Source organism: Protobothrops mucrosquamatus, unplaced genomic scaffold, assembly GCF_001527695.2.
Source record: "Protobothrops mucrosquamatus isolate PMUCROS unplaced genomic scaffold, P.Mucros_1.0 scaffold235, whole genome shotgun sequence".
Taxonomy (NCBI): Eukaryota; Metazoa; Chordata; class Lepidosauria; order Squamata; family Viperidae; genus Protobothrops; species Protobothrops mucrosquamatus.
This window is the reverse complement of record NW_015386586.1, coordinates 844015-855407: the sequence shown is the minus strand read 5'-3', so window position 1 is coordinate 855407 and position 11393 is coordinate 844015. Positions and strand designations below refer to the sequence as shown.

The 11393-nt window shown below is 45.2% G+C and overlaps 1 protein-coding gene across 1 annotated transcript in view; it reads left to right on the top strand.

The window, feature by feature from the left end:
- The first annotated feature begins 9582 nt into the window (after positions 1 to 9582).
- Positions 9583 to 11393, top strand: part of ALS2CL (ALS2 C-terminal like) — a 32538-nt gene continuing 30727 nt past the window's right edge. Inside the window, exons 1-3 of the mRNA XM_029283803.1 lie at positions 9583 to 9817; positions 10962 to 11139; positions 11382 to 11393. The exon at positions 11382 to 11393 is cut by the window's right edge and continues 54 nt beyond it. Of these exons, the coding sequence (XP_029139636.1) occupies positions 9712 to 9817; positions 10962 to 11139; positions 11382 to 11393 (296 nt within the window). The 5' untranslated portion in view covers positions 9583 to 9711. The remainder of the gene's footprint in view (positions 9818 to 10961; positions 11140 to 11381) is intronic.

The window sequence follows — 11393 nt, the reverse complement described above, 5'->3', positions numbered from 1 at the left end:
AAAAAAAATATACCAAGAAGGAAAGAAAAGGAAATAAAGTGGGGAAGAGAGAAAGAAGAAGAAGAAAAGAAAGGAGGGAGAAAGGGAAGGAAGGAAGGAGGAAAGAGAAGAGAGGGAGGGAGGAGAGAAAGGGGAACAAAGTAAAGAGGAAGGAAAAGACGGAGGGAGGGAGTGGGGAGGAAGGAGAGAGAGAGAAAGGAAGGAAGGAATGATGGGAAAAAGGAAGGAGAAAAGGAAAGAGGAAAAGAGGGATGAAGGAAGGGGAAGGAGGGAAGAGAGGAAGGACGAAGGAAGGGAGAGGAAGGAAGGAAGGAAGAAGAAAAGAAAGACAAAAAGGGAAGGAAAGAAAGGATAGGAAAGCAGGAATGAAGGAAGGAAGTGGAGGAACGAGAGGTAAGGGTGGAGGGAGGGAAAAAGTGTTTGCACCCAATGAGAAGACGGCTTGTCTGATCAACCATCACAGCACCTTAGAGCAGGGGTCTTCAAACTTGGCCACTTTTAAGACTCGTGCACTTCAACTCCCAGAATTCCTCAGCCAGCCCTGGCTGGCTGAGGAATTCTGGGAGTTGAAGTCCACGAGTCTTAAAAAGTGGCCAAGTTTGAAGACCCCTCTGCCTTAGAGACTCCCTCTGAGCAGGTTTTTGCTGCTGTGGAAATTGGCCCTTCTCTCTCTTTTCCAGGACTACTGAAAACAGCTGAAATTGCAAAATTAACTGTGTTATCATGTATGATGCCCCTCAGCAAGGGCAATTAATCCTAGGTGTGGTGTGTGTGTGGTGTGTGTGTTGAGGTTGCTGGTTTTCCCACTCCCCACAAGTTCTGCAAGCTTCCACAGCTGTTTGTTGGTCACTGTTTTGCAAAGTTAAGAATGTGACGTTTGTTCCCCCATTGGAGGAACCTCCCAAAGGCTTCCGTTTTTCTGCCTCATTCTCGACGGAGAATCTCCAGCGATTCCTTTGAGGCTGCCTTGGTGACGGTGTTGGTTTCTTTGACCCTTAGGAGCGTGGAGTTTCCTTTCCTTTCCTTCCCTTCCCTTCCCTTTCCTTCCCTCCCTCTACCTCCTCTCTTCTTTCCTTTCCTTTCCTTTCTTTATCCCCCTTCCTTCCTTCCTTCCTTCCTTCCCATTTCTATAGCCACCAAACCTAACCAAGCAACAATGGGCAGCTCACAGTTCTCAAATCCTAAAACAAATCAAATAATTTAAGAAGCACCAAAACAATAAAAACATGCGCAAAGCATATTTATTTTGCTTCCAGTGGAGCAAAGAGGAAAATGGGATAGGGGAAGAAATGCAGGCCTAATCTTGCAAAGGCTGAATTCCTGAGGGCGCTGTGGATCATGGGGGGTGTTGTCCCGCTCATCTGCCTTAAGGGGTCTCTCAAGGTTCCTGGGAGTTGTCAGTCTTCCTTTTTAGCTGCAATGTTGCCGTTTTTGTCGCTCTCTGAGCCTCTGGAGGGCCCCGTAAGGAGTCCTTTCATGCCAGGGAGAAATTGGTGTGTGTGTGTGTGTGTGTGTGTGTGTTGCTGCTCATGTTTTGAACTTGGACATTTTTGACACGGAAGTCCATAATCGCTCAGAAGGGGAGTGACTCAGGTTGACTCACGTGTGACTCGTTGCACTTCTGTGTGACCTCCGGTCTCGTCTCCTGCGATTGTGCAGCAATTTTGCAGCCACTCAGTGGCTGATCAGGTCGCCCTCCAGCAAAGCATGGGGGGGATTCAGGAATAGGGTAGATAGCTGGTTGGTGAGGGGTCCTTGGTCTTCACTTGGGGGCTGGTGATGAAGAAAAATTAATGGGGGGTTTTGGCTGCTGGCTACGATGTGGACAGGTAGAGACCGAGATCCCCATAATGTGGTTTCTTTCCTTCCTTCTTTCTTTCTTTCTTCTTTTCTTTTTCTTTTTCTCCTTCCGCTCTTTCTCTTTCCTCTTTCTTTCTTTCTTCCTTCCTTCCTTCATTTCTTTTCCTTTTTCTTTCTTTTTCTCCTGCTCTTTCTCTTTCCTCTTTCTTTCTTCCTTTCTTTTTCTCTCTTTTTTTCTTTCTTTCTTTCTCTTTTTTCTTTCTCTTTCTTTTCTTTCTTTCTTCTTTCTTTTTCTCCTGCTCTTTTTCCTTCTTCTTTCTTTCTTTCTTTCTTTCTTTCTTCCTTTCTTTTTCTTTCTTTCCTTCTTTCTTTCTCTTTTTTCTTTCTCTTTCTCTTTCTTTCTTTCTTTCTTTCTTTCTTTCTCTTTCCCTCTTTGCAATTCTTTATTCTCTGTGTCTTTATCTCTTTCACTTTCTCTTTCCTTCTTTCTTATTCTATCTCTTCCTATCTTCCTTTCTCTTTCCCTCTTTCCCTCTTTCTGCTTCTTTCTTTACTTATCTTTTCATTATTTTTCTCTCTCTCTTTTCTTTTCCTTTCTCTCCATCCCCTCTCCCTTTTCACCTTTCTCCTTTTCTATATTTTATTTCTCTCTTCTTTTTTCCCTTTCTCTCTCTTTCTCCTTTCTTTCTCTTTCTATTCATTTCTGGCTTCTTTCTTCCTTGCTTTCTCTCCCTCTGGCTATCGCTCTTTCTCCTTATCCCTCTTGCTTTCTTTTTCTCTTTTTCTTTATATTCATTCTTTTCTTTCTTCCTCTTCCTCTCTATTTCTCTCTCTCTCTCTCCCTCCCTCCTTCTCTTTCTCTTTCTTTTTCCCTTCTATTATTTTACAATATTTATGTTCCTTAAATCCACCATCATGTGCTTTCGGTATATGTCAACATCTGCCAGATTGGGATCCCTTCTCCATTTGGTGAGGGCATCAACCTGCCACATGTGTCAAAAATGGCAAATGTTGGGTGATAACATCACCCCTCCTATTTTGCAACCTTTAACCCCATTTCACCCCTTTAGTTATAGGCACCCCCTCAAGTGGAAAAGGGCCTTTCAAAGCCAATGAGGCCATTATGGCTGAAAATGACATTAACCACATAATTTGCATGATGGCTTCACGTCGCTCGCCTGTGACATTGTGGTTTGTCCCATTTGTCACCAACCTCGGATGGGCATTTCCACCAGCTGGGAAAACGACTGTCACAGCCTGATTAACTCTGGATCAATTTCCTCTATTACTCAAAAAAAAAACCAACCTAAATTTCTCTCTATGGAAATACAAAGAGCAGTGTTCAGCAGCTTAAAAAAAAGAAGAAAAAAAAGGCAATTGGCTAGATTCGAATGAAGGGCCCAAATTAACCTCAGGATCATTAAAACAAAAATGTTGCAATTAGATTAAACTGCAGTGATTTCATATGTCCCTATGACGTGGCTGACTCTGGTCCTAAACAGGATAAAATAATAGGTAATGCTATACAGATAGTCCTTGACATACAACTTTTCACTTAGTGACTGTTCGAAGTTGCAACAGCAATGAAAAAAGGTGACTTATGACCGTTTATCACACTAATGATCATCGTCGAAGCATCCCTGCAGTTCACGGGATCCAAATCCAGACGTTTGGCAACTGGCATGTACTTAATGAGGGTCACAGCGTCCCGGGAGGATCACATGATCCCCTTTTGCGACCTACTGACCAGCAAAGTCAATGGGGGAAGCCAGATTCACTTAACAACCGTGTTGCTAACTTAATAACTGCAGTGATTTACTTAACAACGGTGGCAAGAATGGTTGTAAAATGGGGTAAAACTCACTTAACAGCTGTGTTGCTTGGCAACAGATATATCCCTTGCAGCATTCCCATGTAATCAAAATTTGGGTGCTTGGCAACTGACGTTATGAAGATGCAATGTCCTAAGGGTCATGGGCTTTAAGAGGGGTGGGCTTCATCTCCCAGGATTCCCCAGCCAGCCATGCTTTAAGAGGGTATAATAATAATGATGATGATGATGATGATGATGATAAAGTTGGAAGGGACCTTGGAGGTCATCTAGTCCAACCCCCTGCTCAGGCAGGAAACCCTATACCATTTCGGACAAATGGCTGTCCAGCCTCTTCTTAAAAACCTCCAGTGTTGGAGCATTCACCACTTCTGGAGGCAGGTTGTTCCACTGGTTAATTGTTCTCACTGTCAGGAAGTTTCTCCTTAGTTCTAGGTTGCTTCTCTCCTTGATTAGTTTCCATCCGTTGCTTCTTTGTCCTGTCTTCAGGCGCCTTGGAGAACAGCTTGACTCCCTCTTCTTTGGGGCAGCCCCTGAGATACTGGAACACTGCTATCCTGTCCCCCCTCGTCCTTCTCTTCTGGGTAGGACCTCCACTCCCAGAATCCCCCAGCCGGCATGCTTTAAGAGGGGGGGGGACTTCCACTCCCAGAATCCCCCAGCCAGCCATGGTGGCCGGAGATTCCTTGGAGAAGCGCACACGTCTTCAGGTGTCCAGGCTTGGAGACCCCCGGTCCAGATGGTCTCTCTGGCCCTCAGGCTGGGCTTTTGAGGGGGACCCCTCTGGGGGTCTGGGGTCCGGAGGGGAGCATGGAGTTGAGAAGCCGCTTCTGAAGCTGCTGCTGGAAGCCTTTCCGCCCTGTGTCTCCTGGGCCAGGAACGAGGCGTGTCTGGATGCGTCCTGGAGGAAAGAGGAACTGGCTGTGCGGAGGTGGAGGGAGGGCTCAGCCCTTCGTGCTCCCTTCCGAATAAGGGTCAGCCAGACGGAGGCTATGTCAGCGGAGTAAACCAGGAGGATCTTAAAAGTAAGGTGAGTTTTCTGAGCCGGTTCTTTGAGGGTGTGTGTGTGGGGCGGTGTCCCTCCTCTTCCTTCTCCTCTTTCTTTTCTATCTTTCTTCTCTCTCTGGTCTATTTTCTCCTGCTTTCCCTCCTCTGTGTCTATCTTCTCCTCCTTATGTATCTTCTCCTAGTCTTCTTCCTCCTCTTCCTCCTCTTCTGCTCCTCCTCCATCTCCCCCTCCTCCTCTTTCTGCTCCTCCTCTATCTTCTCCTCTTTCTGCTCCTTCTCTATCTTTTCCTCTTTCTGCTCCTCCTCTATCTTCTCCTCTTTATGTATCTTCTCCTTCTCCTTGTCTTCCTTCTCTTCTTCTTCCTCCTCTACCCCTTCATCTTCTTCTCCTCTACCTTGTCTACCTTCTTCTTCTTCTTCTTCTTCTTCTTCTTCTTCTTCTTCTTCTTCTTCTTCTTCTTCTTCTTCTTCTTCTTCTTCTTCTTCTTCTTCTTCTTCTTCTTCTTCTTCTTCTTCTTCTTCTCCTTCTCCTTCTCCTCCTCCTCCTCCTCCTCCTCCTCCTCCTCCTCCTCCTCCTCCTCCCATTTTCCCTTTAGTCAAAACCTCATTACACATAGTCCACAACTTACATCCATCTGAATATCCATTACTAAGCAAGACCGGTGTGAATTGAGTTGCTCCACATTTTTTTGCCACGGTTGCTAAGCGGATCCATTGTGGTTGCTAAGCGAATCATCCTATCCTTAAGCGAATCCATCTCTCCCTCCCCCATTGACTTTGCTTGTTGGCATGGGGTGGTGGCAAAGGGGGAATTCCCGTTTGGCCCCAAGACTTTGCAATCATTGTTGGCACGTGCCAGGTGCCAAGCCCCCAAATAGCGATCATGTAACTGTGGGGATGCTGTGACGGTCGTAACTGCGAGGACCGGTGGTAAGTCCACTTTTTTTTCGGTAGCGTTCTAACTTGGAATGGCCGTTAAACAAATGGTTGTAAGTGGAGGACAACCTGTATCCGTTTTATGCTTTCCGCGATGAACGCTAAGCCCACGTTTAGAAAAAGCTGGACAGGCAGGTTGAAAGCAAAGAGATGGGGTTGCATCAAGCAGGAACAGTGGGGTACGCAGATCCCCGGACCCCCTCCCCCCCGCAGGTGGGTCCTCGACTGATGACCACAATTGACCCTGAAATTTCTGTTGCTAAATGAGACAATTATTAAGTGAGTTTTGGTCTCTCTCCGTTGCTAAATGAGATAGTTATTACGTTTTGCTCTCTCTCTCTCTCTCTTGTTAAATGAGACAGTTGTTAAGTGAGTTTTGTTCTCTCCATTGCTAAATGAGACAGTTAAGAGAGTTTTGTGGTCTCTATCTCTGTTGTTAAATGAGACAAGTGAGTTTTATTCTGTCTGTTGCTAAATGAGACAATTGTTAAGAGAGTTTTGGTCTCTCTCTCTCTCTATTGCTAAATGAGACAGTTGTTAAGACCCCATTTTACGACCTTTCTTGCCACAGATCTTAAGTGAGTCGCCCGGCCGTTAAGTGAATCTGGCTTCCCCATCAACTATGCTTGTTAGAAGGTCACAAAAGGGGATCATGTATGAAATCCACCGCCCAGGGCATGGCGACCGTCGTAAATACGAGCCAGTTGCCAAGGGTCTGAATTTTGATCGCGTGACCATGGGAATGCTGCAACAGTCGTAAGTGTAAAAAACTTTTTGGGGTGACATTGTAACTTCGAACGGTCACTAAACGAAACGGTGGTAAGTCAAGGACTAATCTGTATGCCCGTCACCTGTTCAAGGAGCCATTTTATCCCCTGGGGGTAAACCTGCCTGCCACGACTCAACTCTGCCAGGGGAGAGAACATAGAATCATAAGGTTGGGAGGGACATTGGAGGTCATCTAGTCCAACCCCCTGCTCAAGCAAGAGACCTTATATACCATGGCTGTCCAGTCTCATCTTGAACCCCTCCAGAGATGGGGGTCTGTGTCCCTGCTGGGAAGGGCAACTGAGTCAGAAATCGCACCTAAGTCTTTCCTGCAGCCCCCCCCCCCAAATATGGGAACCCCATTTGCTGCTGAACTATTTGATTTACACCAAGGTGTTTGGTGGATAATACTCTTTATAAGATCCCCAAGGTTCCCCAGCTTTGTAAATACATGCCCAAGTAATTAATCCTTAAGAAAGAAATGGTGTTGGCATCACGTCAGGGCACAGGAAGGGTGAGGTCTAGAAACTTAAAAAAAGACCTTGCATAATTAACGGGTTGCATCAGGCCCCTTGCCTCACCCAACTCCTTGAAAGCCTCCAGCTAGGATGGACTACAATTAAAAACAGTTCATTTAGTGACCGAAGTAACAACAGCACGGGAAAAAAAGTGACTTACAACCAGTCCTTGCACTTATGACCGTTTCCTGCACTTGCGACCGTTTTCCACACTTACGACCATTGCAGCACCCCTGTGGTCATGTGATCCAAATTCAGAGGCTTGGCAACTGATTCACACTTAACGACGGTTGTATTATCCCGGGTTCATGTGACTCCATTTTGGTGACTTTGGGACCAGCAAAAGTCAATGGGGAAGCTGGATTCACTTAACAACCGTGTTGCTCGCTTAACAAATACAACGACTCACTTAACAACCGTGGCAAGAAAGTGGGACGAAACCTGCTTAATAAATATTTCATTCAACAACAGAAATGTGGACGCAAGTCGAGGACTATCTGTATTATGATTGGGGCTGCAGTAAGTGTGCCAAAACAGGCAAGATTCGCCGTTTCCAAACCATTTTTTAAACCTTTTTGTAGATTTTTGAGGTTGTGGTGGTTATTTTTTTTAAAAGGAGTCCAGAAAATAGAAATGCGTTTGTCCACCATTTGTTGGTCAGTATGTCCAGTGGGCTTTCAAAAGCTGTTGGGGGGGGGGGAAAGAGAGAAAGAAATCAAAATGAAGAGAAGGACGAGGGGGGACATGATAGCAGTCTCCCAGTATCTCAGGGGCTGCCCCAAAGAAGAGGGAGTCAAGCTATTCTCCAAAGCACCTGAAGGCAGGACAAGGAGCAACGGGTGGAAACTAATCAAGGAGAGAAGCAACCTGGAACTAAGGAGAAATTTCCTGACAGTGAGAAAAATTAACCAGTGGAACTCCTTGCCACCAGAAGCAGTAAATGCTCCAACACTGGAAGTTTTTAAGAAGAGACTGGTCAGCCATTTGTCCGAAATGGTATAGGGTTACCTGGCTGAGCAGGGGGTTGGACTAGAAGACCTCCAAGGTCCCTTCCAACTTTATGATTATTATTAAATATTATTATTATTAGACTTTCAGAATGGGCGAGCCTGAAACTGTGTAAAGATTGTGTTGCTTAATGAAGAGACAATGTCACACCTCGGCCACACACCCGGGAGCAAGAAGAATGTCACTCTTACGCAATTGCCGATTTTCAGGGACGCCTTTTGTGCTCAGTAACTTTTTCCCCCCTCGGCTTATGATCACAATCCGTTGCTAAACAAGGAGGTTGTTAAGTGAGTGACACACGATTTTCCAACCTTTGGTGCCACGGTTCTTAAGCGAATTGCTGCCAGTTGCTAAGTGAATCATACCCAATTTTACAAAAAAAATTTCCCACGGTTGTTAAGTGAATCACATGGTCATTAAGTGAATCTGGCTCCTCCTTGCTTGTCAGGAGGTTTCAAAAGCTGATCACATGACCCTAGGATGCCACAACCGTCATGCATACATGCCAGTTGCCAAGTGCACGCATTTTGATCACATGATCCTGCAATGGTCGTAAGTGCGAGGACCGGTCATAAGTCACATTTTCCAGGTTGCCTGTACAAGGAAGGGGGAGAAATGGATTCAAAGTCGTGCTTTTCACCCAGTCTATTCATTTTTGCTTTGCCAGTTGACATGATTCCACAGAGTTGAAAAACAACAGCAAACATAATAATATATTATTAAAAGCAGATGCTACAGACCATCATCAAGATATCCTGATTTAATTTGTAAACTCATCTATTTATGTCTTCGCCACCCATAAGTGAATCACTGCCGTTGTTAAGTGAGTAACACGGTTGTTAAGTGAATCTGGCTTCTCCATTGGCTTTGCTTGTCAGAAGGCCGCAAAAGGGGATCACTTGATTCCGGGGCACTGAGACCATCATAAATATGAGTCAGTTGCCAAGTGTCCGAATTTTGATCATGTGACCCTGGGGATGCTGCAACGGTCGTAAGTGCGAAAATTGGCCATAAGTCACATTTTTTTAGTGCTGTTGTTACTTTGAACAGTCACTAAATAAACTGTTGTAAATCGAGGACTACCTGTGTACCGTCAAGGAACTGAAGCCAGCATGAGAAAGAAAATCAAAATAAACCTGGTTTGATTTTATTTTGCATAAAAGGAGACAGGGATAAACATGGATTGTTTTTCTATCTAGATCCTGTTTCATGCCGTGTTTTCCAACCTTGACAGCTTGAAGGTGAGAAGACTTACACTCCCAGAGTTCCCGTACCAGCTGTGCTGGGAGCTGAAGTCCACCCTGCTGGCTGGGGGATTCTGGGAGATGAAGCCCTCCCTCTAAAAGCAGGCCGGCTGGGGGATTCTGGGAGTTGAAGTCCACCTCTCTGAAATCATGCCGGCTGGCGGATTCTGGGAGTGGAAGTCCTCCCTCTTAAAGCATGGCTGGCTGGGGGATTCTGGGAGCAGAAATCATTCCCTCTTAAAGCTTCTTGCGGGGGGGGGGGTTCTGGGAGTTGAAGTCCACCCCTCTTAAAGCATGCCGGCTGGGGAATTCTGGGGGGTGAAAGTCCGCCCCTCTTAAAGCACACTGGGTAGGGGATTCTGGGAGTTGAAGTCCACTCCTCTTCATCCTTAATCCCACCACAATCCTTCAGAAATATCGTTTTTTCCCTCCCTTGCTTCCCCTTCCTGAATCTTTAAAGGCATCCCGGTGTGAACCATGTTTCTGGATCAAGTTGAGTTTCATCCTGACCTGTTTCTGAAGCGTCCAAGCTTCGCAACTCCGGCCTAACTCAGCCTCTCTGCCTCCTCTCCTTTCCCAACGGGGGTCTTCCCAGGACATGAGCATCACGGAGGTGATCTCCTCACTACTAAGGGTGGAGGAGACCTTCTCCGCGCATCTCGCCCGGATCAACACGGTGGTCCTTAAGTCCCTTCTGCAAACAGGTGAGAAGGGGAGACCCAATATTGGGGTCCAGGTTCGGGCACTCTTAATCTGTGCTGTGCAATGGGTTCAAATTTATCGTGGGAAATTCAACATAACAACTGCAGGCAGTCCTTGACTTAAGACCTCATTGAGGCCATTATTTTCATTGCTAAGCGAGACAGTTGTTGATAAGTTTTGCTCTATTTTAGGACATTTCTTGCCACCGTTGTTAAGGGAATCGCTGCTGTCATTAAGTGAGTCGCACAGTTGTTAAATGAATCTGACTTCCCCCATTGCTTGTCACAATGTCGCAAAAAGGGGATTATGTGACGCCAGGGACGGTGTGACCGTCGTAAATACGAGTCAGTTTCCAAGCGTCTGAACTTTGATGGTGTGAACACGGGGATGCTGCGACGGTCATAAGTGTGAAAAATAGTCATATGATTTTTTTTTCAGTTGTGGTCATAAGTCAAGGACTACTTGAAAAATAGCTGTGCCCTCAGGCTGTTTAATTTGAATTAGGCACAAAATTTCTCAGTTTTATATAGTGCTGAGTCCAGTTCTGACCCACAGGAAAAAGAAAAAAAACAAACTTTAATTTTGAGATCAACATATCATCAGGATAACATTCTCTCTAATGCATCAGCCACATCATCGCTAAACTTCAAGTACTCCTCAACTTACAAGTCCTCGTTTAGTGACTGTTTGAAGTTAGAACTGCCCTGGAAAAAATAACTTACAATTGTTTTTCACACTTATGACCGTTGCAGCATCTCCAGGGTCACAAGATCAAAAATTCAGATGCTTGGCAACTGACTCGTACTTATGACGGTTGCTGTCTCCCAAGGGTCACGTGATCCCCTTTTGCGACCTTCTGACAAGCACGGTAATGGGGACACTAGATTCACTTAACAACCGTGTTACTCGCTTAACAACAGCAGAGATTCATTTAACAACTGTGGCAAGAAAGCTCGTCAAATGGATCAAAACTCACTTAACAAATGTTTTGTTTAGCAACAGAAATGTTGGGCTCAAATGTGGTCGTAAATCGAGGACTAACTTGTATCCGAGATCACCAAATTTCCATTATTTCAGGATGATTAAACCGTTTTTTCCAACCAGACCATTTCACCTTATGGGTAACCCCGATTTTTATCTTAAAAGGGTCTTTGGAGAACATAAAGTTCTTTCTCCTGTTAAACGACCACTTCCAAGTGATCTGGCATCTGACGGAGGAGAATTACAGGACGTTAAAAGAGACGTACAGCACTTCCGAATCTGTTGGCATTCCGGACATCTATCTCATCTGCAAAGCGGACTCGTTCCTAAATGCTTATATCCAGTGAGTACTACAAAGCTCATCTTGTGGACAGATGTGGATGCTGGCCCTCTTTTCATTATTCAGGATTTTTTTTATTAATTTAATCTAAGCGTAAAACACAAAAATATAAAGAAAGATGAAGGTCGGGGGATTCTGGGAGTTGAAGTCCTCCCCTCTTAAATCCTGGCTGGCTGAGGGATTCTGGGAGTTGAAGTCCACTTATTGGTTAAAGCCATAACCCAATGTCTTTGTTTAACCCACAGATACTTTTTCAC